General features: G+C 31.9%; 1 protein-coding gene across 3 annotated transcripts in view; it reads right to left on the minus strand.

The window, feature by feature from the left end:
- Positions 1-26,120, minus strand: part of GRID2 (glutamate ionotropic receptor delta type subunit 2) — a 1,244,053-nt gene that overhangs the window by 598,987 nt on the left and 618,946 nt on the right. For all 3 annotated transcript variants that reach the window (XM_036227700.1, XM_036227697.1, XM_036227699.1), the window contains exon 3: positions 16,643-16,927. In XM_036227700.1, the coding sequence (XP_036083593.1) occupies positions 16,643-16,927 (285 nt within the window). The remainder of the gene's footprint in view (positions 1-16,642; positions 16,928-26,120) is intronic.

Below are 26,120 nucleotides of genomic sequence, written 5' to 3' on the forward strand. Positions count from 1 at the left end.
TATGTGTCCAGTAAATCTTTGATTTTGAATAAGTTGTTTCTTTTATTTGAATGACTTAAATGTGAATCTGTATGTAAGACAAACAAAACCAAAAAATACATGAAAATAAATAAGGATGTTCAGAAAACCCGGAGTGACCAGAACATAAAGCTCCAGATCCTTTATGTTCTAGGAAATGTTCTGTTCACAGAAATAATACCAGTATAATTTCATATCTTAACTTTGAGAAAAAAAAAATGTTCCACAAATATCTATTGAATACTGGACACATGTAGTGTATGAGGAACACAACAGTGAATACCCTTCTCCACAATGAGACAGAAAATAAGCAAACAAACTAATGCGTACAAATCACACTAAGTGCTTGGAAGGAAACGGTAAGGGTGCCAAGAGAAAATGACAGGGTGGGGAAGGAGATTCATTTTAGTTAAAATACAGTTTCTCTGGAAAACTGGTTTAAACTGATCTGAAGGATGGAAGACATTACCCAGGCAAAGAGGTAAGAAGTGAAAACAACAGCATGGAGAAATGCGCAAGGCAGCAAAGAGCTGGTGTTTTAAGTGCCTAAAGGATTCGCATGTAGGTGCAGCCCAGGTAGTGAGGGGAGCAGGTAGGTGAGGCTTCAGGGAGAGGGAGGGTCAGATTATGTAGACTCTGCTGAGATACCAAAAGGTTTCGATTTTATTCTAAATACAATTTTAACTTATTGAAATTTTTAAATAGAGGATCTGAGAGGATGACAGGCTATGTGCGCAGAGTGAGAGTGGCTTTAGTGTGCTTAATATTGAGCTTGTAAATAATTTCCTCTTGATTTAAAAGTCTGACATTTTTTAGCTTTTCTTTATTAAAGTTATACATACGTGTGTGTGCGCACGCGTGTGTAGTTATTTGGCTAGAAAAATGACGTGATAAATGATTACTGGCATCCTTTTGCTTCCTTAGTCTGGAATTCTCATTATCACTGCCTAGATATGTGATTGCAAAATTTTCAAAAATTTTTCTAATCTGTAAATGAAATGTTTATTTCATAGATGTCTTTTAAGATTAGATTAGTGAGGGTGTGTGTGTGTGTGTGGGCGAGTGCACACACGCTAAAATCCAGTGTAGGGTCTAACACATAGTAGTTGCTACTATTACTAATAATAGTACATAATTACTTATTAAGAGTAAACTTTCCCCACCAATAGGGCAGAATTGCCTGAAATTTACTGATGGCTAGCTACCCAAAATAGCAAGCATAATGTTTTAGACTCTTGGAATGCAGGACTTAAATAATAATAGCTTTGCTTGTTTGAGAATAACACTAAACACACATGATATGTGACAATTGGTAGGTCTGATGTGAGAATAATCTGAATTAGAACATCTATTAGCTGCTCTGTGGAAGAGTGATTCAAAGAAATTGCACCTTTGGTTTTAATTCATAAACATAATCAGCCATTGCAATTATTTAGCTACATTATCTGTATGCCTATTAGTTAGTAGGAAATGAAAATAAAGATTACAGAAATTAAAAAAAAAAAGATAAGATATGGTGCCTGACCTCAAGGAGTTTCCAGGCCTGTGGTTGTGACTAAGTGCTATTTACTAATAGCAAAATGTTAAATAGTTTTAGTTCAGTAGTTCCCAGTGATTATCAATTCTACTGACCAGATAATTATATAATAGCAAGCAGCAGAAGGCTCATTAACTAAGTTATTAAAAGTAAAATCAGAGGAAAAAACAAAAAGATATTTTTCTGAGCACTATAAAGGAAACGTGGTAGCCAAAATAATGATTTCTAAAGATGCCCAAGGCCTCATCCTTGAAATCTGTGAATATCCTAGGTTACATGGCAAAGAGATATCAATGCTCCAGATTGCATAAAGGCTCCTAATTATTAGACTTTAAGATGGAGGAGAGATCTCATATAATTTGAGTGGGTCTAGTGTGATCACAGGGTCCTTAAAATTAGAAGTGGAAAGCTGAAGAGAGCTAAAGAAAGGTCTGACTACTAAAGAATGCATGTGGGTGAAACCCAGTTAGTGGGGTGAAAGGCTGTACACCTGAAATTTATACATTATTAACTAATGTTCTAATAAATTTAATTAAAAACAAATAAATACATGATTGTAATGAAAATGATAAATAAAGGAACATTTTTAATAAACAATTAAGAAACAGAGACATCTAAATATTTTTCCCTCTAACTTTCAATTGTATTCAGTTATGATTTAGTCTAACTCTAGTTGTCCTTAAGGCCCAAGAAAAACCTAAACTGTAGAAGACTGGATTCCCAGGGAAGCGGACTTTGAGGTACAGTTAGGAGAACAGGAAGTTTACTAGGACTGCTCTTAGGGATAACATTTACGCCAAAAGGAGAGAAAAGACTCAGCAGAGGGAGAGCTGCAATGCAGTCTCAACAGGGTCCTGCATGGACTTCTGAAGCTGGAGGCTTTCAGAGTTATCCTAAATTTGGGGCTGGTGGAAGGAAGGCCTTTATAATCCTGCCTGGACTTTGGTTTGTTGGCTTTCCTCAGCTGAAAACAATTCCTGGGGTGGGTAGTCAGCTGCCAGAACTCTCAGCAGCAGAGGAAATAACTGCTTCAGTTTTGAAGGGGGATTTGGGTGCTACAACCCAGAGTATATTTGGGAATTGTCCTTGCATTTATGGAGTTGAACGTTGTTGTTTCGGTTTTCAGAGTAATTTGACATGAAAAGCCACTGGTCAACACTGCAGCTCTCTTTTTTGAAACAACTTTTTATCTAAGGGAAACCACACTATACTTGATGTCAGAAAAACCAGGTTTGGATCCTTACTTCGTTACTCATAAAGCTCTGTGAACTTGGAATTAATTTCATAGTTGATATCTTATTACTTTTACCTTTTTAGTAGTTCTTCTTTTTTCTTCAAAAAACAAGACATCATATTTAAGAAACAAACCTGGACCCATCCTTTTTGTCCCATATAATATTGTGTTCCACATGCTATATTACTGGATGGTCATGTGTCCCAGGATGGTCAATTTGAGCTCTCTATATTCTTGGTCTAAGTAATTAGTTCAAGGATAGTGAGAGAACTCAAACAGGGATTAAAATTTGATATATGGATAAGAAAAAAAGAAATGATATCTCTTTTGTTTGATAAGATGTAATTCTGTAGTTTTGGGATTGCAAGAGCCAGAGCATTTAAAGAGAAACTGAGAAGGAAGCCCATATATGAAGGGAAACAGGCAAACTGGCTCTTTAGACTTCCCAACTACATGAATACAAAAAATTTTGTGTATGTGATTATTTAGTTTGAAATGAGATATTGTAACTTGCAAGACTAAGGGTATTGACTAATATAGGTCTTTTGATAAATATCTAATAAGTTTGGTGATGAAAGTGAAGTCACAGTTCCTATCCTTGAAGTAAGTCCAGTTTAGTGGAGATGACAACTTGGTAATTATATTTTAATGCGATTAATGCCAATAAAAACGTAATCAAGGATTGAAAGCATAGGATAAGTAGTAACTAATATCACCTTATCAAACCAAAAGGAAATGTATTTAACCTAATTACTGGGTTGTTCTGATGGTAGAAAATGTGTGAAATATTAAAGCAGTTTGTACAGTGCAAATTTCTAAACAATGTACATTTTATCAAGACTTTATTAACCTAGTCAAAAGTCCAATTTTTTAAAAGTTTTCTTCCATTGTCTTTTTCTATTGAAAATATAGAAAACACAAGAAAAATCTTGATAAGGACTAAAAGTTAGCCTGGGTAACATCCTCACAACTTGACATTCTAGCAACTATGACTTTCTCTTACATGTAAATTAACTTATCTAGTACCATTTCCCATGACATCTTTCCAATAGATAGTGGTTGATTGATGCTCAATGATTTACTTTATTAAATCATACAAAATAATTACTTTATTATGGTCAGTAATATAAGAATAAATTTAATTTCTTTATGAAAAATGGTTTACATTAAACTAGATTAGGGTAGAAAAATCCCAGGCTATATTAGAACCTAATATATAAACATATTTCAAAACTGACCCCAAAACCAAAAAAAATGCCATCCTATTGTTCATTGCAAATCAATAGTCAGCATCCAAATAGATCCCTTTTGGAATTCAGTCTCTTGTCCAATGTACCAATTACTGTAAGAGGTACTTGGAAGAGAATGTTCGGTAAGATAAAAACAATCCCTGCTCTCCAAGAGCTTGTTATCTGCACTCACTCCTGTTAACACAGACCCCACTGCAGACAGCAGAATCTTGTAATCTTGTCCAAACTGTAGTTGCAGTTTAACTAAGTTTAATAGAATTCGCAGGAATACATCAAACAGTAATTCTTAGTCTGACGATTGTATTCAAATATCACCTTCGAAATATTCAATTCGGTAGGAAAAGATATTTGTCAGTAAGATTTCGTTGTCTGTTTTTCCCCCCTCTACTCATCTCTCTCTCTCTCTCATTTGAGTTGATTAGGCACATTTAATCATTGTGATCACAGTGCACTGAAGACCTCATTTGGAGCAGGAGACTTTAGTACTGCATTCAACCAATTTTGGTGTTTCTGTAGTTAGAACAGAATACTGAGCTTTAAAATTAATATTTAGAATCTTGTGATTTTTTTTAAGATAAAAAAGAATATGTTATACTGCCAGGTACATGAAATACATCATTGAGCTGAATGAATTTTCCCAACATATAAATAGCAAAGCATACTCAATAAATGTCATTTCCTAAGAAAATAAGCCCTTTAAATATTGAGCCATTTAATAATTTTTGTTTAGAAGAATCCTTACTTTAAAAGGAACTTGAGTCTTTATTATTTCTTACCATTTGTAGTTTATTGAGAAATAAAAATAATAAAGTACTACATTAGAATTTGAGGTGATACAGCAACATGGTCCATCACTGAGATATTCTATTTGATAAGAACTTGTGATTTTAATATTAGATCATAGTGTGTCAGCATGATAGTTGTCTTTACATTAATGCTGATCAATATTTTTAAGGACATTTTACTGATGAACAAATTCAAAGGAGTAGAATATATCATTTTACCTGATTGATATAATATGTACTATGCAAAAGAAATAGTTCAGTAAGATGTTTAATTATATGTTTATTGATGCATATTGAAATAAATGAGAGAACTGAAAGTTGGAAAGTGGCCAAATGTATAATAAACAGTTTTAAGACTGTCTAGAGAGACAGTTAATAATATTATAGTCATCAGACATTTTAAAACACCCTCAGGGTAATTATAAACATTTGCAATTAATTAAGAGAAATGTGTTCATTTTATTATTGGCCTTGATTAAATCTAAATCAAGACTACATAGAATATACATTATGATTCCTAAGAATGCATTTATGAGGATGGTCATCCAATGTTCATTTAGAAGGGGACTACGATATGAAAATTTAATCAGAAGAAAGGGTGACATACTGAGCTACTTCAGGGTAGGGCTTACGTACTTCAAGTCACTCAACTATGCATTGACCCTTAATTTGGGATCATTAAATTAGTTTTCAGAATACAGGGGAACCCATAAATAACCCATTTAGTATTCCTTAGAGTTTTCTTTCTTTCCTTTTCTTTCTTTCTTTTTTTTTTTTTTTTGTGCATATGAGTGTCATAAAGAATACACTCCTATGTACATCTATAGAAAAAAATATATATTTGATTTAGTAATTTTCATGCTAGGATATTTTATTTAATCAACATCTACTATGCACTTTTAGGTATCTAATTTTCAGAAATACTTAGTTGAACAAATTATAATAGAGATTTACATATGACCAAAAATCTTATGAAACAGACTATCCTGAAACTGTAAGAAAAATTTCAGAAAGGCTAAGAATATAAAATAAATTTAAGCTGAACCAAACAGACAAAATCAAACAAACTCAAACTAACCTCAAAAAATGTATGTTTTAAAAACAATTTTAAAGGTTGAATTATAAAGACAAATATCTATAATTTTAAATATTTAATATTAAATATAATTCAATTTAGTACTAAATTAAATTTTAAAATAAATTAATTTAATCAGAGCAATCTAATATTTAAATATTTTTTTTTCCCCTCTATGTAAGGTTCCCTTTCAATTGGAAAGGGAAGCACAGGTGTCCACATATGCCTAACCTTCACTCAGACGGCCATCGAGTAATTCAGGTTGGTGAATGAGAGCATGCCATGCACTTGACCAAATTATTTGGTTCAGGGATTAACACAGGGCCTGAAAAGAGCCTGAAATTTGATGTGTATCTTTATATCCATATAGATGATATTTGATATAAGGACAGAAAGGTAAGAGTCTTTCTGTAATATAATAATTTGTAAGGATATGCTTTGAGTCACCAGTGCCCTCTGTCTTGACTAAGAATGAAGGCGATACTGAATTGAAGTAGAGATGAGAATATATATGAGGATATCTCACTATGTTCAATAAGTTCTTGTCTCCATGTTATTACCATAACAAGCTGCTTAGATCCTTGATATTATATTGTCCCTCCAGTCTCCACAGCTGGATCCATCCAATATATCTATCCCCATATTATGCTGTGGGAACAATATTGTTTCAGGAAAAGGATATTGAAGAACCCAGGTAGCTAGCTCATTTGATGAACATTTCAATCTCACTGCTTATATCACTCTAGTAAATCAGTTCTATTTAGAATTCATAGCCCTGAGATTCAAGTTTTCTCTCATCACTACTCTTAGAATAAAATTCTCCTACTAAAGCAAGCTATATGTTTTTATTCTATTTTTAACACCTACATATGTGTTTTTATTCTATTTTAAGAACCTTTAATTTTATGGTTCCTTTGTATTGTCAGTTCCTTGATCTGAAATCTAGCTATTCACTAGCACATCCAACTAATTCCTTGCTGATATCGCTTCTCTGATAGTCTGCCAACTGCTTTTAATAAGCTTTCCTTGATATCAATCCCACCTACTTGTCCAAACTTCCCCTCAGAGATTTGGTTGAAAGCTTAGCAAATTGAGACTGATGCAAAATTAGAAGGGTAGGGCAAATGTAATGAGTGATACAATTAATATTTAACAATTTTTTTAAAATGTAGAAATTATGAGAAAACACAACAAGGTACAAGTGTTTTTATTTGCTAAAAAGTGATAATGGTCTCACTTCTATCTAAGGCAATAAGATATAGCATATGGCATATTGTATAAGCAATAAATGTGTCAGATCACATACAGAGTTATTGGAAAACTAGGATAGGGATAAAGATATTTATAAAGGTAGACTATCTGAAAGCACATTGTATTAAAAATGTGAAATTGCTCTTTGTACTTAGGTAGTAGGAGACTAAGGAGGGTTCTGGGGTATAATCATAAGCAAAAAAGATCACTTATTTTATATTGTTCCCCAAAATGGATCATTTGTTCGATATAAGTGTTTTAAGTTTCATATAAAAAAAAAAAAAACGTTTTAACAACTAGAAATGTCCAAGGTCCGTGTGGAAAAGGCTCCTTCAAAATATTATGAGTTCTCTCTCCATGGAAGTATTCTGCCACAGAAATAATGCTACCAATCAAAGGCATCGAAGAAGTGACCTACTGAAATTTGTTTCAAATGCCTCATGAAGGAACAAAGCTGGCTGTATCAAAATCACCTGAGAGGTATTAAAATATATATGTCATCCACTGTGCAAAAATTCTGATTCCAGGGGGTCTGGGATGAGATCCAGGTATTATGATGATTAAAAAGCTTTTCTAGTCATTCTGATCTGCTTCTAAATTTGAGTTCTAGGTGTCCATTATAATCATTTCTAACCTTTTGTCAATGACTTTTAATCTCTAAGTGATCATAATTCAATTACGCTTTTTAGTTTAAAGTTCACATAGGCTAATTGATCCCCCCCCCCTTTTATTTACTTTTTTTGCCCTCAACTATCTGACGGGTTGTTCTGTCTTCTAATATTTTTATTGAGTGTAATTTACATATAATAAAATAAACAAGCCTTACATGTGTAGTTCAAAGAGTATTTATCGTATTCCACTATAAACACTACTCAAAACAAGATATTAAATATTTCTATTACCACAGATTACCTGTGCCCTTCCTTTTTCAGACCATCCACCCTCTATCCAGAGATGAACTACTTTCTGATATATACTGCCAATATTATTTTTACATGTTTTTGGACTTCATATAAATAGAATCACCTCTCTCTTTATTTCACACCTCTTTCACTCAATAATGTTACTGCATATTTCAGTGATTCATTTCTCATTGATAAATAGTATTTTGTGTATGGATACACCACATTTTAACCATTTTCAAAATGATGAGTATTTACATTGTTTCTAGTTTTGGACATAATGAATAATGCTGAAATTTCTGTCACTCTACATTCTCATTTTTCTTGGAAAATATTTGGGAGTAAAATGGATAAATCATATGGTAGATGTATCATTTTGTAATAAACTGCCAAACAGCTTTCCAAAGTGGTTGTGTATGTTTACATCCAACCAACAAAGTATGAGAGTTCCAATTGTGCTATCTTATTGTTTACATATAGTAATGACTTTCAGTCAATCTATTAGAAACAAATTGGTAGCTCATTTTACTTTGCATTTATTTGGGGGCTAAAAATACTGAGCATGTCTTGTGTCTACTGGCCATTTATATATCTTCTTATATGAACTGTCTGTATAAACCTTTTGCCCATTTTTAATTATGTGTTTTTGTTGGTCACATATTGTTTATTTGTTTGTTTTTAATTCTCTGAGTTCTTTATATATTCTGTGTATTTCTATAAATTTTTCAGATATATATACTGGAATTTATTACCAGTTTGTAGTTTGCCTATTGATTTTCTTAATGGTATTTGTTAGAGCAGAAATTTTTCATTTTGATGAAATCCAAATTACCATTTGCTTTTTTTTTTAAATTAAATGTGTTAGGGTGACATTGATTAATAAAATTAGATAGGTTTCAAGCGTACAATTCAATAACACATCATCTGTATATTGCATTGTGTGTTCACTACCCAAAGTTAAGTTTCCTTACTTCACCATATATTTGACCCCCTTTATCTTTATCTACCTCGTTCCATTTCCCTTAGGTAACCACTAAACTGTTGACTGTGACTATGGGTTTTTGTTTGTTTGCCTCATTTGTTGCTTTCAGTTTTATACTCCACATTTGAGTGAAATCACATGGTTCTTGACTTCTGTCTGACTTATTTCATTTAGCATGATTATCTCAAGATCTATGTTATTGCAAATGGCAGTATTTCATCTTTTCTTATGGCTGATTAGTATTACATTGTATATAAGTACAACAAACATCTTTATCCAATCATCTATTGAAGGACACTGATTGTTTCCATGTTTTGGCCACTGTAAATAATGCTGCAATAAATATTGGGGTGCATATATGCTTATGGATAAATGTATTCAAATTTTAGAGGTAGATACCCTGGGTTATATGGTAGATCAATTATTAGTTTTTTTGAGAAACCTCCATACTGTTCTCCACAGTGAACATACCAATTTCCATTCCTACTAACAGTGTATGAGGAAAATTCCTTTTTCCCCACAACCTCTCCAACATTTGTTGTTATTAGTACTGTTGATGATAGTCATTCATTCTAACAGGTGTGAGGTGGCATCTCATTGTGGTTTTGATTTGCATTTCCCTAATAGCTAGTGAAGTTGAGCCTCTTTTCATATGTTTGTTGGCTATTTGTATGTCTTCTTGGGAGAAGTATCTGTTTAGGTCCTCTGTCTATTTTTTAACTGGATTGCTTTTGTTGTTGTTGTTTAGATAAATTCTTTATATATTTTGGATATTAGCTCCTTATTGGAAGTGTTGTTTGCAAACATCTTCCTCTATTTTAGTTGTCTCTTTCTTTTGTTGATGTTTTCTTTTGTTGTTTAGTTTTTTAGTTTGATATAGTCCCATTTAGTTTGATTTTGCTTTTATATCCCTTGTCTTTGAGGTCCAATTCATAAATCCTCTCTAAATCCAAGGTCCATGAGTTTAGTATTTATGCTTTCTCCTATACAATTAATTTTTTCAGGTCTTATATTTAGATCTTTGATCTGTTTTGAGTTAACTTGGGTATATGGTGACAGACAGTGGTCTAGTTCATTCTTTCGTAGGCGGCTTTCCAATTTTTCCAGCATTACTTATTGAAAAGGCTTTCTTTTCTCCATTGAATAGTTTTAGCTCCTCTGCCAAAAATTAATTGCGCATACAGACGAGGGTGTATTTCTGGGCTGTCAATCCTGTTTCATTGGTCTGTGTGCTTGTTTTTCTGTCAATACTGTGATGTTTTGATTATTCTCACTTGTAGTATAATTTGAAGTCAGGCAGTGTGATACCTTCAGCGTTGTTCTTTTTTCTCAGTATTTCTTTGGCTATGCGAGGTCTTTTGTGATTCCATACAATCTGATAATTTTTTGTTCAATTTCTTTAAAAAATGCCATTAGGATTTTGATGGAGAGTACATTAAATCTGTATATTCCTTTGGGAATATGGCCATTTTAACTATGTCGATTCTTTCAATCCATGAACACAAAATATCTTCCATTTCTTTGTGTCTTCTTTAATTTATTTTTATAATTTTTTATAATTTATTTTTATAAAATTTACAAATTTATTTTTGTAATTTTCAGTGTACGGCTTCTTCACAAGCTTTGTTAAGTTTTTTCCTAGGTATTTTATTCTTTTTGTTGCAATTGCAAAAGGAATTATTTTTTTCATTTCTTTTTCTGAAATTTAATTGCTAGTCTTTGAGAATGAAATGGATTCTTGCACATTGATTTTGTATCCTGCAACTATACTGTATTTGTTTATTATTTCTAATAACACATTAGAAAGATTATACATCACGATCAAGTGGAGTTCATTCCAGAGGCACAAGGATAGTTCAATATATGAAAATCAATCAATGGGATATACCACATAAAGAAAATAAAGAATAATTATATGATCATATCAATAGATACAGAAAAAGCTTTTGACAAAAATACAGCACCCATTGATGATTAAAACACTTAATAAAATGGCTATAGAAAAAAAGCACCTCAACATAATAAAAGCCATATACAACAAACCCTCAGCTAATACCATACTTAATGGTGAAACACTAAATTCTTTGCCTCTAAGATCAGGAACAAAACAAGGTTGTCCACTCTCATCATTTTTATTCAATATAGTATTGGAAGTCCTAGCTACAGCATCAGGCAAGAGAAAGAAATAAAAGGCATCCAAATTAGGAATAAAGAAGTTAAATTGTCACTTTTTACAGATGACATGATTCTCTATATAGAAAACTCTGAAGACTCCACAAAAACAAACAAACAAACAACCAACAACAATAAAAAAAACCTGTTTGTTTTTTTGATTAGTGCTTTTTGAATTGAGAACTCTTAGCACTACCGGCTGGTAAGGAGGTCATATCGGAGGCCCTATTGATCTTTGTCTCACTCAGGTGTCCCATGGCTTATAACTAACCCTCCTCTCCTCTCTTCATCTGCCTGACCAGGAACAGCATATACATTTCCAGAACTATAGCTCTTATGTGGAAGTTACCTTCCTCCCAAAGACACATGAGTTGTATGTTAGGATTTGCTATAAGAGACCTTCAGACGTTTAACTAAATACCAGCAGCAGGTAATGTAGTGCTCTGTTGGGATTTATCTAAAGCGAGGCTACCCTTATTTACTTGGGGAAGCCACATGGAGCATTATTTCACTTGTTAGTTATGTGCATCCTGTAGGTAGTTTTCCCTATGATGTAAATCATCCAATTAGTAATTTTTCTCTGAATTTCACCAAAGTGATCAATGGCACCACTTAAGCCAAATCATTCAGGCCAGCTTCAACTCACTAGCCAAGGCTGGTAAAGAGGACAGACTTTCTCTTTATGAGGTATAATCTTGGAAATTATAAAATAAACCCTATTGTACCTGGAGTAATGCCCCTGACCATGTAGGAAAGTTTATGTAGAAATTTAAAGAGGAAGTTCCCTGATTTGTTAAAGCAGACTCTTGATGATTTGCAGGATTTGTTCAGCTGGCTAAATCTACGACTCTGTTGGGCATGTGGCTGAGATCAATACTGTTCATTAACATCTTGTTCATAGTATCCTTAAATAATTTGTCTCACAGAGGAGACAAATTGAAAAGATTTGATCCCACTCCTTGTCAGTCAGATTAACCAGAGTGGTCTGAGGACTAGCACATTCATGAGGAAGTTTTCCAGAAGCCAACAATATGGTAGAAACAAAGAATGACTATTTTAGGGAGACAATTCTCTATAGGTCTCTTGTGTTACAGCACATTTTGCAAGCAGAAGCTCTCCTTAGAGAAGAGGAGATACTTATTTAGGATAAAGGTAGTATCTAATTCCATGGCACATGTCTAACAGCTTTACTAACAGCCTTTTATAAAAGATACAGGTTACCTAAGCCAGGGTTCCTTAGCTGTCATACAAGCCCACTACATATACAGCACTCACTTAGTGGCTCCATATAGCCTGTGGGACTTGAGGCCAAGAGGAACAAACATTAATATAAGGCTCATGTTGCTTGCTGTGCCATGGGTATTAAAATTCTCTCTCTTTCTAATCCAGGAACGTAGTCTTTTCCCGCCAGTATCTATGAATTGATGCAGGCTAATTAATTAGTCTACAAGTAGGGTAAAATCTCAGACCCTTTACAGTTCTTGACAATATTATATCACGACCCCTATGTATAAGAGATCCTGGAGAATGTAGTTTTTCAATTGGAAGTATTTCTCTCTCAAATAAGTTTGGAATTTTGCTAGCAAATTTTAAAGGAAGAATGGTTATTGCATAGGCAAGAGGCTATTTCTACTGAGTCAGAGTACTTTGGCCCAATGATTATACTTTTTCATGCTTCCAAGGATAACCAAAACTTCTGGATTGACAAACAGTAGTTTTCCTTGAATGATGTTGATAGGTTGAAGATCTGCAAGCTTGAAGTCATTGTCTCTCTTTAATAAAGATGATTCTATGCGTTCCACTTGTAAACTTTATTTCTGTTTTACAGTTTGTCAGAAATTAGTTTTATTCTTATTTCTACAGCATTGAAGTACTCATGTTGAAAGCAAAGACCATAGATGAGATGATTAGTGTTTGAATTCAGGCTTCTTGATGTACTTTTGAGTTTATTACCTAACCTTTTATTACCTTGTTGTTTTTTTTTATTTGTAAAAATCATCGTCATCATCATGATCATGATCATGATCATGATCATTATCATCATCTACCTGAGAGGACTATTGCGAGGATTAAATAAGATGATACATGTAAAGCACTTAGAACAGAGCCTGGACTTAATAAATGCTCTATAAGATTAGCCCTTTTGTATATTCTTGGGCAAGAGTTCATTGCAACCTCCTTATACTCATTACACATGGTTAGGAATATAGGCTCTGGTCAGACTTTACTTCTCAGCTTTGACAGTTCTTAGCTATGGTTTGTGAATGAGTTCCCCATCAGATGCTTCTGTTTCCAGTTGTAAAATTGTGATAATAATATCAGAGCTGTTTAGGAGATTAAATGGTATAATGTAAAATACTCATTCTAGTTCTGGCAAATAAAAAATGCTCAGATATATTATTTTTAATATTTTTATTGCTGCAAGATTTGTTCATACTTATTACTGCAGCCATCTGCCACACAGTATGAAAGGTAGGATTCTAAGAGGCAACAATCAAGATCAAAGTCCATCCCTTCTTTGATCACTGCTGCTGAAATTAAACACTCTTTATTACAAACTACTAGCATTCAGTTTGCATCATTCATGACACATTATTTTTTCTATTAAGAGAGTCATATAATTTTTTTTTATCACTTTTGTTAATTGTAAGCTTCTTAATGGCCAAGACTACATTCCATAAAACTTTTTATCTCACATTTAGCATTGCACTAAGCAAGTGAGCAATGAACATTTCCCGAATGACACATTTTTAAAAGCTCAACACTTCCTAAATCCTTTCAAGTCTTTTTAAAAATGTTTTGAATCAATCCATTGAAATAAAGTCTCCACATTATTTTTCTCTTTTTATCCATTTACTTAGAATCAAAGACTTGAATCTTTTTTGTTAGGGAATTTAAAGTAGATTTTTATACTGTGTCCTTAATTATAATTAACTGCTTTTGAAAAATTGTTTCTCTATTTAACTGGATATAGAAGCTTAATCTTTTTTTAAAAAAGTATATTTCTCTAAGCGAAACACATTTTCAGTAACATTTGGCACCAGTAGGCTGCCTTATTCCATCCATAGATGATACTTAATCCATTTCTTAATGAAAGCAATTCCTGATAACCAAGGATAAAAGTCAAGTATACTACTAACGCTTGAACTTAAAATGCTGACACTGATGAATAGATATGTAAATACGTGTAGGCCTCTTCAAGGTACAAGGTATTTGGATAGCTTGATGTTTATTTTGGACTCTGGCCCAGTTTTTTACTAGCAGGATTTATTCTAAGTATCAAAGGAAAATTCTCTTTCACTAAACAAGAGTATTACTGGAAATAATTTTAATGATACAAGCGAGGTAATATTTCATGAATTATTAAATAATAAGTCAAAGCAAATTTATCATCAAAGTAAAGGAAAATGATTTTTATTATTCCTAAAACAAACCCTGCTTCTACCAGAGGAGCCAGTTATACATTGCGATTATAGCATCTTATTTATCCAAAGGAAAACAGAGGAAAAAAGAAGGAGGAATTTCAAATGAATGTAAATTATTTTATGTGACTACGAATTTATAAACCATTTTCAAAAATATTTGCCTCATCAATAATAAAAATGTCAAAACAATTTCCTAACTGTAATCAATGTAGGACTTTGAAACAAGATAACAAAGAATTTTCTTTCTTCATGGACATCTATATTAAAGAGTAAAATTTTCATTTTAAAGTTATAAAAATGTCTTCTTCCAAAACACTTCTCCATTCTTTATTTTATAGGACTATTTTGATAGGACGTGCTCAAAAATAGTTTTCTCCCTTCAGGAAAGATGTAGGATTTAAAAATTCATTATTTTAAATTATGTTTCAGCAGAGGTCATAAGAATGCCATTTAAGGTTATAAAAACCATAGATAATCTGACTGGAAGAAAGTTGACAAATCCTTATTCAGCATGTTGATTCCATTGGTAGAGTTCACTATTCTATCAGTGAACCTCAGATTTGTATTCAATCCTTATTTTTATTGATGAGCCAATAATTTTTAATTTTCTCTTTGCTTATTTCATTCATTTCAGTTTCTTGGTCTTTGTTCTGTGACCCCTAAATAATATGAATTAAGCAACAACAAAAAAAGATTTCCGTCCTGGAAACAGAAGAGTGTGCTTCTACAGAGCACCACAAAACTTTGGCTGAAATCTACCCATCAAGTTTAATGTGACTCTGACTGCCAAAGCCCCAGGCGACCTTTGAATATTTAGGGCTAAATGTAACTACCACTTGCTCGCTCTTGCTGGGAGTCCACAGGGGATTTTATTTGTTGCTTCCCAGATTTCTGCCAACCTGTTTGTGCTCAGTTCTATTGATGCCACTTTTTGGCCCACTCTTGTGTACTGTTTTCCAACGTTATTCAGAAGGCTGAGTAGAATATGACAAGAAAACCATTATTTTTTAAATGCTTATTTATTTATTTGCTAAGAAAAATAAATTACACTACTGAGGGTAAAATCTTGATTAAAAATAAATAAATAAAACTATAAAAACTAGACCCATCCATTGTGAATGGAAATTTTCTTTTTCTGAGATTCCTTAAGCCAAGTCTCTGAGGAAACATATTTCAAAATACATATTCTTTATCAAGTTCTGTTATTTTCTCTCATTTGAATATATCCATCTCCACTCCCCCAGTGACAAAAATAAAAGAGAAATGATACTTCCACATCTCTGGGATTAGTCAGTTAGAAAATAAGTAGATAAATTCAGGAAAGAACATTTAAACAAAAAAATAATTTTCCCTACTTTTCTTAATGTAAAATTATTGAAACAGTGTTTTCTCAAATTATGGTAAACTTAGGGAAAATGCTTTGTGTTTTCCCTTAGAAAGTTAAATAAATGAAGTGTTTATACCACTCAGAATCTTTCTGAGATTTCATATTGTAGACAATATGCCATGCTAACTATAAAGTAATATAATTCCAATGAGAAAAAGAGTTAAGTATTAAGTAAATATTAAAGTCTACACAAGGATGTAAGCAAGATATGTCAGATTTTTTTGAACCTATAAATAGAAATAAGCAATATTGTCAGTGTTCCAGTAGCTGTTTAAAATGTTTTATTATTATTTAAAGATATAAATGTTTTTGAAAGGGGAAAAAGTATTGTCTTTATGACTTTCCATTATTTGAAAAATAATGGAATATTCGAGACAGATTGTCTTTAGAAACATAGATTGAACATTTAGTATAGGTGTTTATTTTTAAATTTGACTTCAGAGGGTAATGCAAAAGATTGAACTTTATCTTAAAATTTTTGTTAGATTTATAAGGACACTATGTCAAGATAAGGAAACCACAAATAACAATGAGTAACCTCCTTGAAGTTTTTTCAAGATTTAATGAAGTTCCTTGCCATGCAACTATCATATTATAAAACTCACAGAAATGACAAATACTTACCATATTCACTATCATAGAATATAATGAATTTCTGCCAGGCATACTCTGTGACCACTCTCAGGATAACATCATTTAAGTAGACAGGTGGGCGAACAGAGAGCGTGTAGTCATCATTCCTGTTGCTCCGGGTGAGTCCACAGCCACTCCTTGGGGTGCCAGCTGTTGCACGCTGAATGAAGAGGTGGGGGATATGCATGGCATCTGCCAAAGACTGGAGGGACCCTGCTGACGTGCAGCCAATGGAGCTGACCAGGGCTAAAATGCCTTGATTCATAAGTTCACAGGCTGGAAGAAAGCACAGTAATGTTCAAACATCAGTGAGTTTCATATATTTTCTCTTCTTTTGAGGAAGTGAATAAGGCTTAGGAAGTTATTACACAACTATGAAAAAAATTTTTTTAAAGGAACATTCTACCGGAGGGATCCTCATATTACAAAATGCTATTGAAACTCAGTTAAAAAATTCTGCACTTTTAGCTATTTGACCTTATACGAATTACTTAGCTTTTCTTGATCTCAGTTTCATCATCTATAAAGAAAGTTAAATAGCATAAATCTTGCAGGATTATTATGAGGACTAGAGATAATTCATTATCTTTTGTTTGCTTGTCAGATGATAGGCATTCAATTAGTGACAGAAAGCTATACTTTTATAACTATCAACATATAATTCAGAAAAAAGATAATCCAATCCCTTTCTGAGTATATGACACAAGGTTTTCAAAAAGGAGGTAATACATAAACTGGTGAAATGAGGGGGTGGGGAGGATGAATGGTTTGAGTAAGGCATTTCTGGTCACAGAAAACAGAGCAATCTGGTATCTAATACTCTGATAACACTGTCTTTCTAACTAAACTGGAAAAATGAAAATGTTTTTGTTCTTTTCCTTGACAAATCAGAAAACTCATGGTCAAATCAAACACTAAATACTATCTCATTCTGGTTTCCAGCTGAACAATTTCTAATTTCTACTATGTGATTTATGATCACTGTTTTCATGTCATTTTAACTATTCTATGCATGTATACTTGTTTACTTCAAAACATATTTAAAACTAGATCAAGTATAAATTATTAATAAATACAAAGACACAACATGTATAGGAAAAAAAGTTAAGAAATAATATCTCAGAAGTCATCATTGAAATATGACAATCTTTCAAAGCAAAATAATAAAAATAAAATAAAAATCAAATTGAGAAGGAATAAGGCAAAATAAATCCATTTCAGAAGGTCAGTTATTATAATTGGCCCAGTCTTTTTTTTTAAGATTATAGGGAATCCAGGTATAACATTCTCAGTATTTGACTTTATTATAGATGGTTTTACACAATTCTTGAAAATTCAAAGGGAAACTAAGTACCTACATGTGATTACTTGTCCAGTTAATGAAAACGGACAAAGTGTAAGTTTGGAAATAGTATACTAATGACATGCATCTAAACAGTGAATACATTTATTATGATTAATGTTAAGCCAACTAATACATACAAAATAAATGAATAATTATTAGGAATATAATTTTCAAGGATGAAAGAAGTAAGTGGTTTCAGATTAATCCGAAAGAGCATCAGAGGTGACTACTTCTTAGACCATAACACTGAATTTGAAGTTTCACTAAAAATCATAGAACCTACTCATGTTCATGAGCTCAACACTTATAGAAAACAATATAAATTTATAGTTACAGCTTTAATGAATTTATGTAAAAACAGTGGTCAAAAGTTTGTTTCATTATTGTAGTAAATCATATCATTACTGATTAATATAAGCAAATAGAAACTCACTTTTTTTAAAAAAAGATTTTGATTAAAGCTTGGCTCATTTAGCACTTAATTTTAAAATAAGAAGAATGTCTTAAGACTTACAACAGCTGAATTCTATCTTTAGATTACAATAATTAAAAATGATTAAATAAATATAACATTTTATGTAAATGTACCACAAAAGTTATAAAGTTATAAGCACAGAAGTCTGAGATGAAAAATTCAATTTTAGTATTATATTCTATCACATATAAAAATACATGAAAATCTATTTTAATCTAAGAATCAGAAAGATAATCTCTGAAGAATCATATAGTAATCATCATTTAGCAGATAAATTTGCTGTAGTATATACTTTATGATTTCCTCTAATTCTGTTAATTCTTATTAATAAGAACACAAATTAAGAAAATACTATACTAAAAAAGTTATATAAGCAAATATGTTTTTTTAGATTATCCGATCTTTGACATTTTCCACCCTGCTACATATATTAGCAAGAATAACTAAAATTTCTTCTAAAATTGAAATAGGAATCATCAAAAATTACAATCAGAAAAAAGGGTAAAAGATCTAAAAAGGCGATTTTGAAATCATGTAGTCAAAGGATGCAAAATCATCTTTAACTGCTATGCCAACTGTGACTGGTTGGTATCCTGGAACATTATTTTAAGAAATTTATAGTTATAGCTTTAATGAATCATTACGTTAGGTTTCTCATGAGAAGAGACTGAGGGAATAGTAGCCTCCAAGTCATAGATATGCATCCCTCTTAAACTTCCTAACCTCTTTTTGTTCACAGTTGTCAAAAAGGTATATACTTCCTCTTTAAAAAAAAAAAATAGAATACTCAGGTCTTTAACTCATTGTTCAATATCCTTTCACCATAGCAAGCAAATGATATTAGTAACCTTAAAGTTGTGCAAAGAAAAGACAGACAGAGTTCTCCACAGGGAAAAGCTCAATTAGAGATGGTCTATTGTCACGTTTGCTAAAAATAGGCAGTTCCACTAAAGAGAAAAGATCTCACACATCTAAAATGGATTGGGACTGGTTGATTCAAAACATAATCCCAGTTAGGCAAATATAAGAATGGCTCTTCAAGACAATCTAGCAAGGGTATCTATATTTGATTCCCATTTTTGCCTCCTTTTACCAATATAAAATGTTGGTCGAAGCAGAGAAAATACAAATTTATTTGCTCTGGACACTGGCCTTTCATTGGGCCCTATATAAAGTTTAGTTTACAAAAGAGACTATATAACTCATGACAGCAAAAGAGAGATTTCAGAAAATAAAGCGCAACAGCAAGAAGAGAAACAAAACTTACTGAAGCAATCTACCTTTTGCTACAAGAATTCCATGCCTTGACTGTTAGAAGACTAGATTATTTATTAAGTTTTACACAATGCATACTTTATTTCATTAAATATAGTGTGAAACTGAATTTGGAAGATCACAGTGTGCTTTTATGAGTATCCACCACATTTTTATTTTAAGAATCTAAGCTAGGACTTCTCAATGGCATATTTCTTTCACACTATTATTTCAAGCCCTGTGATTTATTTATGCATGTACAGACATACCTCCAAACATATAGAGCATATTGAACAGCTGCTGGTTTTATGACTTCAGCTGTTTGAGATTTTAACACTATCAAATATGCACTAATTGTTGAAAACACTTCTTACTCCTGCCCTTTTCCCCTCCCTCCCTCCCTTCGTCCTTCCTTTTTTCTCCTAAACTACAATTATCAACGCTTTCACCTTTTTTAACATCAGCACTTATGGAAATGAAGTTCCTTGCCTAAATGTGTAAATTTAAGTTAAATGATGTTCATGTATACTATCTTTTTCATTTCTGAAACTAATCGGTTTGAGAATTCTTTTTCTTAAGTAAAATGAGATTTAAAAGAAAATCTATAAAGGGTCTTGAAATTGATTACCTGTTACTGAGCACTTAATGAGAACTCTGTGAAATATTTTGGATAGCACCATGCTTCTCGAATATACTAATTCCCTGTGTTATTTTTTTTCTGACATTTATATTGACCAATTTGTCCTGATTTAACCTCTCTCAATAATTTTAAGTCACATCAGGACCTCAGCACAGTTCATTCATACACTTTTTCTTCAACACACATTTATCAACTTTCAACCATGTGCCAGGAACCTGTTTGTAAATCAGAGAATGAATATGACAAGGCTTGTCCTCGAGATCTCCTAATCTCCTCACCATCGCATTTCCAAAATCTCCCTGAATCAGAATTCGAAGTGGAGATTTTAAAAAATACAGATGACTATGTCTATTCTTAGAGACTCTACTTTATTCATTCCATGGTAATGGTCATGTATTTGCAAAACGATATGTAGTCTGAGTAGTTCTGATGTGTTAACCTATCTGGAAAACATTAGTCTGGCAGAAGTTAACTGCAGCGCTTTTTGATGTACTTGTTGCCGAACATCGAATACTTGTTGATTTTCCTTTCTTTTTTTTTCAATAATATTATTAATAATATGACCATAATTGGGGTCATATTGAACTTCCCTATTTTTCTAACTCTCTTTGTGAGTGGAGGTGAGGAATAGGAAGATACACAGAATTAATAAGAATCATAGTACCCCAAAAGGTGATCCTTATCTTCTTTTTATTTCCAATAATAAAATAAGAAGACTTTATTCTTTCAAGTTTCTCCAACTCGGATGTTATAAATATCGTATTTCCACAGTTCTAAAACATATGTAGTTTTTATATTTTATCATATCTGAAATAGGGAAGTATTTTTAAATTAATCAATACATTTAATATAATGGACTATTTTTTTGAAAAATTCATTAGTTGACATCAAAGTTTATGATCAGTGAGCTCATATTAAAGAAAAAATAAGGTATGCTTCCATGGCTGATGGGAAAGATTTGTACTCTTTCTACAAAAGTTGGATTTAATTTCTTTTTTCCTATTTCATTAATGATTTGCAAGCATAGTATTTATAACTGCTTTTTTTCTCCCTTCTTTATCCACCAAAAAGCACCTGATTTTTACTTTGGTACTTCTAAGAATATAGTAACACGAAACATTTGTAAGGCTACAAATGTTTGTATTTTTTGTAAATATGATTTTTAGCAACGAACTGAGAGGTAGGATATAAAAGGTAGGATTAATTTGACACATTATCAATGTAGTTTGCCAAAAATATAATCATTTGCGACAAACTCTTCTAAATAAAGATGGTCTTTATATATAGATGGTGTTACAAAGTTCAATTTAATCATAATTATCTACTTAGAAAGTTAGAACACTAAAAAATATTCATTTAACTATAATTAAAAAGCATTAAGACTAATTTCTTCTTCCAAAGACTATGAATGGCTAAAATGGTTGATTACCAGACATCAAATGAACTTACTGAATAAGTTTCAGTCGACTATTTCTCAGTCATCTAAAAGAGCCAGCATGAACCTTTCGTTATAATTTGTGATCTAAGCCTGAGATAGGCTAAACATTTAACCCATCACCCATTATAAGTCATTTTATTTTTCCATTTACATTTCATAGCAATCCTGTGCAGAAAAGCTATTATCCTCACTTTCGAGTAAGAAAGCTAGCTTGGTGAATTTAAATGCATTTTTCCAAATTCATATCATTAGTAAATGGCAGAGTTGGGGATTAAACTTGGCACAGTATTCAGTGCCTGGGCTATAGAGAACTATAAAATCACTGATTTTAAGCATAGAGGCCCATATAACAACTGGAAGTCACTTAAATCTCTCTTATGATAAGATTCATAAAATTTCAGTCTCCTAGATGTGAAAGAGAAAACAATAATAGTGATTTTGATACCATTTTTTTTTCTTTTGGGCTTGGGATTAGGGCATGGCTTTTGTATAGTTTCAGCTCCAAATATAAAGAATATATACAGAAAATTTTAACAAACATGAAAAAAGCCATTAAGATGATCTTAAAAGTACTGAGTATACTTTCAATCAAGCCCTACAGGTGGCTCTATCAACAATGATATGATAAAAATAATAAAAATAACGAGTAAATGCTAGTGCATCTTTATATCACAATTTGGAATTTACAAAATGTTTTTGTATGTATTTTATCAGCATCGCTATATTGCATAAATTCCTATCCTCATTTATAGAACACTAAATTAAGGCTCATTTTTACATTTCAAATAAGTAGTGAAGACAAGGCTGGAACACAGATTTTATGATATTTACAACCTTTGAATTATATATTATCATAACCTCCTATTGATGGAAATTCAGATCAGTCTCTTCCCTTTTAATGCTAGTAACAATGCATACATATCTCTGTGAGTTACAAGGTAACATGTATATACTAAAACAGTCAAGATACTCAGGAATCAAGGTGGTCAAAAATAGACAAGTATATAATGGGAGAGACAGAAGATGCTCACATAAATGTATAATGATGTGCAGAGTAGGTGCTAGGCCCCTAAGGGCCATTATTATATGACAGCCCTGAAGCATTTTTTCTAGACTGGGAGTTAGGGAAGACTTTTATGCATAAGTGAATCTTGGGTGGTAATCTAAAAGATAAGTAAGAACTAATTAAGTGAAGAGAAGTTATCATGATGAAAAAGGGTGAATTAAATATTTTCAAACAGGAGAAATAGAATTTACAAAGATCCTGTGGCAGAAAGATCATGGACTACCTTAAAGAAAGAAAAGCCAGATGAACTGCAGAGACCATGCTGGAGAGTGTAGCAAAGTGAAAATGGGAGGGATTCAAAAAATATGATCGTTGAGTAGGTTTGTTCTGTTTGTCTTTGTTGTTAATTTGAAGAAGAGCTTCAATATCAACCTTTTATTTGTTATCTATATGTTAAATACCTGCTTTTATTCTTCCTGTATTTTAAATTTATACATAATTTACATAGTTCTTTAGAAGTTCAAAAGTTATTATATAATCAAATATGTTCATCTTTACTTTCGAGAAACATTTTGCTTCCTACAATGTTTAGAAAGGCCTTCTTCTCACAGTTTACAGACTTATAAAATGATCAGTTTATCTGAAACAACATCTTCCCTATCCTATAGCTGATAGCTGATATCAGCTGATGAAAAATTTAGCAATAGAAATTTAGGAAACTAGATGACTACAGAATGTTATATTTCATCAATATAGGTAAAATTTGGTCTTTATTTGCATAATCTGAATCCACAAAAAGTTAGAATTAAACATAATTGTGACAAGGATGATAACCATATCATATTAAATGTTTGTCTTCAAAACTTTTTTCATCATTTTATAGAAAGTCTTATTACTAAAATTATTATTTTTTTGTAATATGGCATATCCTGGATTTAGAACTGATTCTTTCAAGATGAGTGACACAATATTTAATATATGCCAACAAATTATATCTTGCAAAAATAAAAATAAGATCTTGATAAAAGATATGAGAAACTGTTTATGTTTGTGTAAGAGGAAAAGAGAATGACAAAAAATAATATTTTACATTTCTCTCTCAGTTATTGCCATTTATCTAGAGTATCAAAGACAAAACTCATGTCATCTTCAATTATTTCCTCTCTCTTATTCCTCATACTCTTTCAAATCAACCTTGGTTAACCCATAATGTTAATTCTACCTCCTAAATATTTCACAAAACTATTCTCTTCTTGAAATATTACGTGCCAGTCCCTTAGTTCAATCAATATCACCACGAACTCAATGACTAAAACTGTCCCCAAGCTGGTACAATTCCACAGCCCTGAGTTTAACCTTTCTCCAATAATCTACATTGTAAATAAGGATATATGTATTTTTAAATCTCATTACATCATTTCCATGTTGAAAAGCCATCAATAAAATAGTGAGAAACTATTACACATTGGAGAAAATAAGGAGACATTACAACTACATGCAATATGGGATTTCGGATAAAAACTTGGAACAGAAAACAAGTTGTTAAAGAAATTGGTGAATGTTAAATAAGGTTTGTAGTTCAGTTGATAATAATGTGCCAATGTTAATTGACTGTTCTTGATAATTGTACTATGGTTATGTAAATGTTAATATTCGGGGAATTGGAGTGAAGAATATAAGAAAAGTTTGTACTATTTTTGCAATTGTTTGATAAATCTAAAACTACTTCAAAATTAAAAGTTAAAAAGAGATAAAACTGGTAATGACTTCCCACTTCTGAAAGAAAAAGCTTAACTCTTAGCATGGCACACAAAGCCCTTCATGAGCTGGCCCCAGTTTATGTTTTCATGCTTACCTCGAGCTCCTATTCTTTGCCATCATATTTTCTTGCCATTCCATATACTCTCCTACCACCATTATATTACTATTCCAGCATATTATTTTTTAAGCAGCCTAGGTGCTTTTACAAGTTTTGTATCTGACAACTTAATAATACTAAGTCTTTGACTCATGAGCATGACATATATCTTTATTTAATTCGGTCTTTTAAAAATTTTCTAAGCAATATTTTGTAGCATTCAATGAATAGGTCTTGTACTTCTTTTGTCATATCTATTACTAAGTATTATATATATTTCTATTCTATTGTAAATGGTACTTTTACTTTAATTTCCAATTTTTCATTGCTAGCGTAGAAATACATCAGATCATTGCATATTGATTTTATCATGATATCTTATTCAACTCACTTTTCTAGTTTCCTTTTTTGTAGATTTACAGAATTTCTTACATAGATAATCATATTATCTTCACATAAAGCCAGATGTATTTCTTTCTTTCCTGTCTGTGCCTTTTATTTTCTTTTCATGCCTTATTGCACTGGTTAGTACCAGTCCAATGTTGGCTATACAGCCAACATTGTTTCTGGGGGAAAACATTCAGTCTCTGACAATTACATGACATGATCCGTAAGATTTCTTTTTTTTTTTTTTTTTTACTTGGACCCGGGTCTCTATGAAGTGAGGAAATTCCCTTCTTCCTAGTTTCCTGAGAGTTCTTGTTTGTTGTTTTGTTTTGTTTTTAAAACAGGGAAGGATTTGGGATTTTTGTCAAAAGCTCTTTCTGCATCTATTGAGATGATCGTATGGGTTTTTATTTTCTTAGTCTCATAATATGGATAATTACTTTGATTGATTTCTGAATGTCAAACTGCCCTTACAAGGACGCTTTAATAAATGAGTTAGAATGCAGTCACATCTATTGTCTTCTGGAAGAGTTTGTGCATAATTAGTGTTATTTCTTCCTTAAATGTTTGGTAGAATTCACCACCAAAACTTTCTGGGAGGAGAGTTTCATTTGTTAGAGTTTTTAATTATAAAATCATTTTAAAAAATAAATATTGAGATATGCACCTTATTTCTTTCCTGTTGATTGAATTTTGGTAGTTTGTGTCTTTCCAGGAATTTGTCTTTTTCATCTAAGTTGTCAAATTTATTGGCATAAATGTGTTCATAACAATCCCTTGTAATCATTTTAATACCTGTAGAATTTGTAATAATGTTGTCTCTCAAATTCCGAATGCTGGTAATTTGGATTATCTCGCTCTTTTTCCTGATCAGTCTGGCTAGAGGTTTATCAATTTCATTAATTTTCTCAAAGAATCATATTTTATTTTCATCGTTTTTTTATTGCTTTTTTGTTTTCTATTTCATTTATATCACTACGATCTTTATAATTTTCTTCCTTTGGCTTACTTTGAGTTTAGCTTACTCTTCTTTTTCTATGGTGGAAGCTGTTATCAATTATTGACC

This window comes from Rousettus aegyptiacus, unplaced genomic scaffold (genome assembly GCF_014176215.1).
Source record: "Rousettus aegyptiacus isolate mRouAeg1 unplaced genomic scaffold, mRouAeg1.p scaffold_m13_p_10, whole genome shotgun sequence".
NCBI lineage: Eukaryota > Metazoa > Chordata > Mammalia > Chiroptera > Pteropodidae > Rousettus > Rousettus aegyptiacus.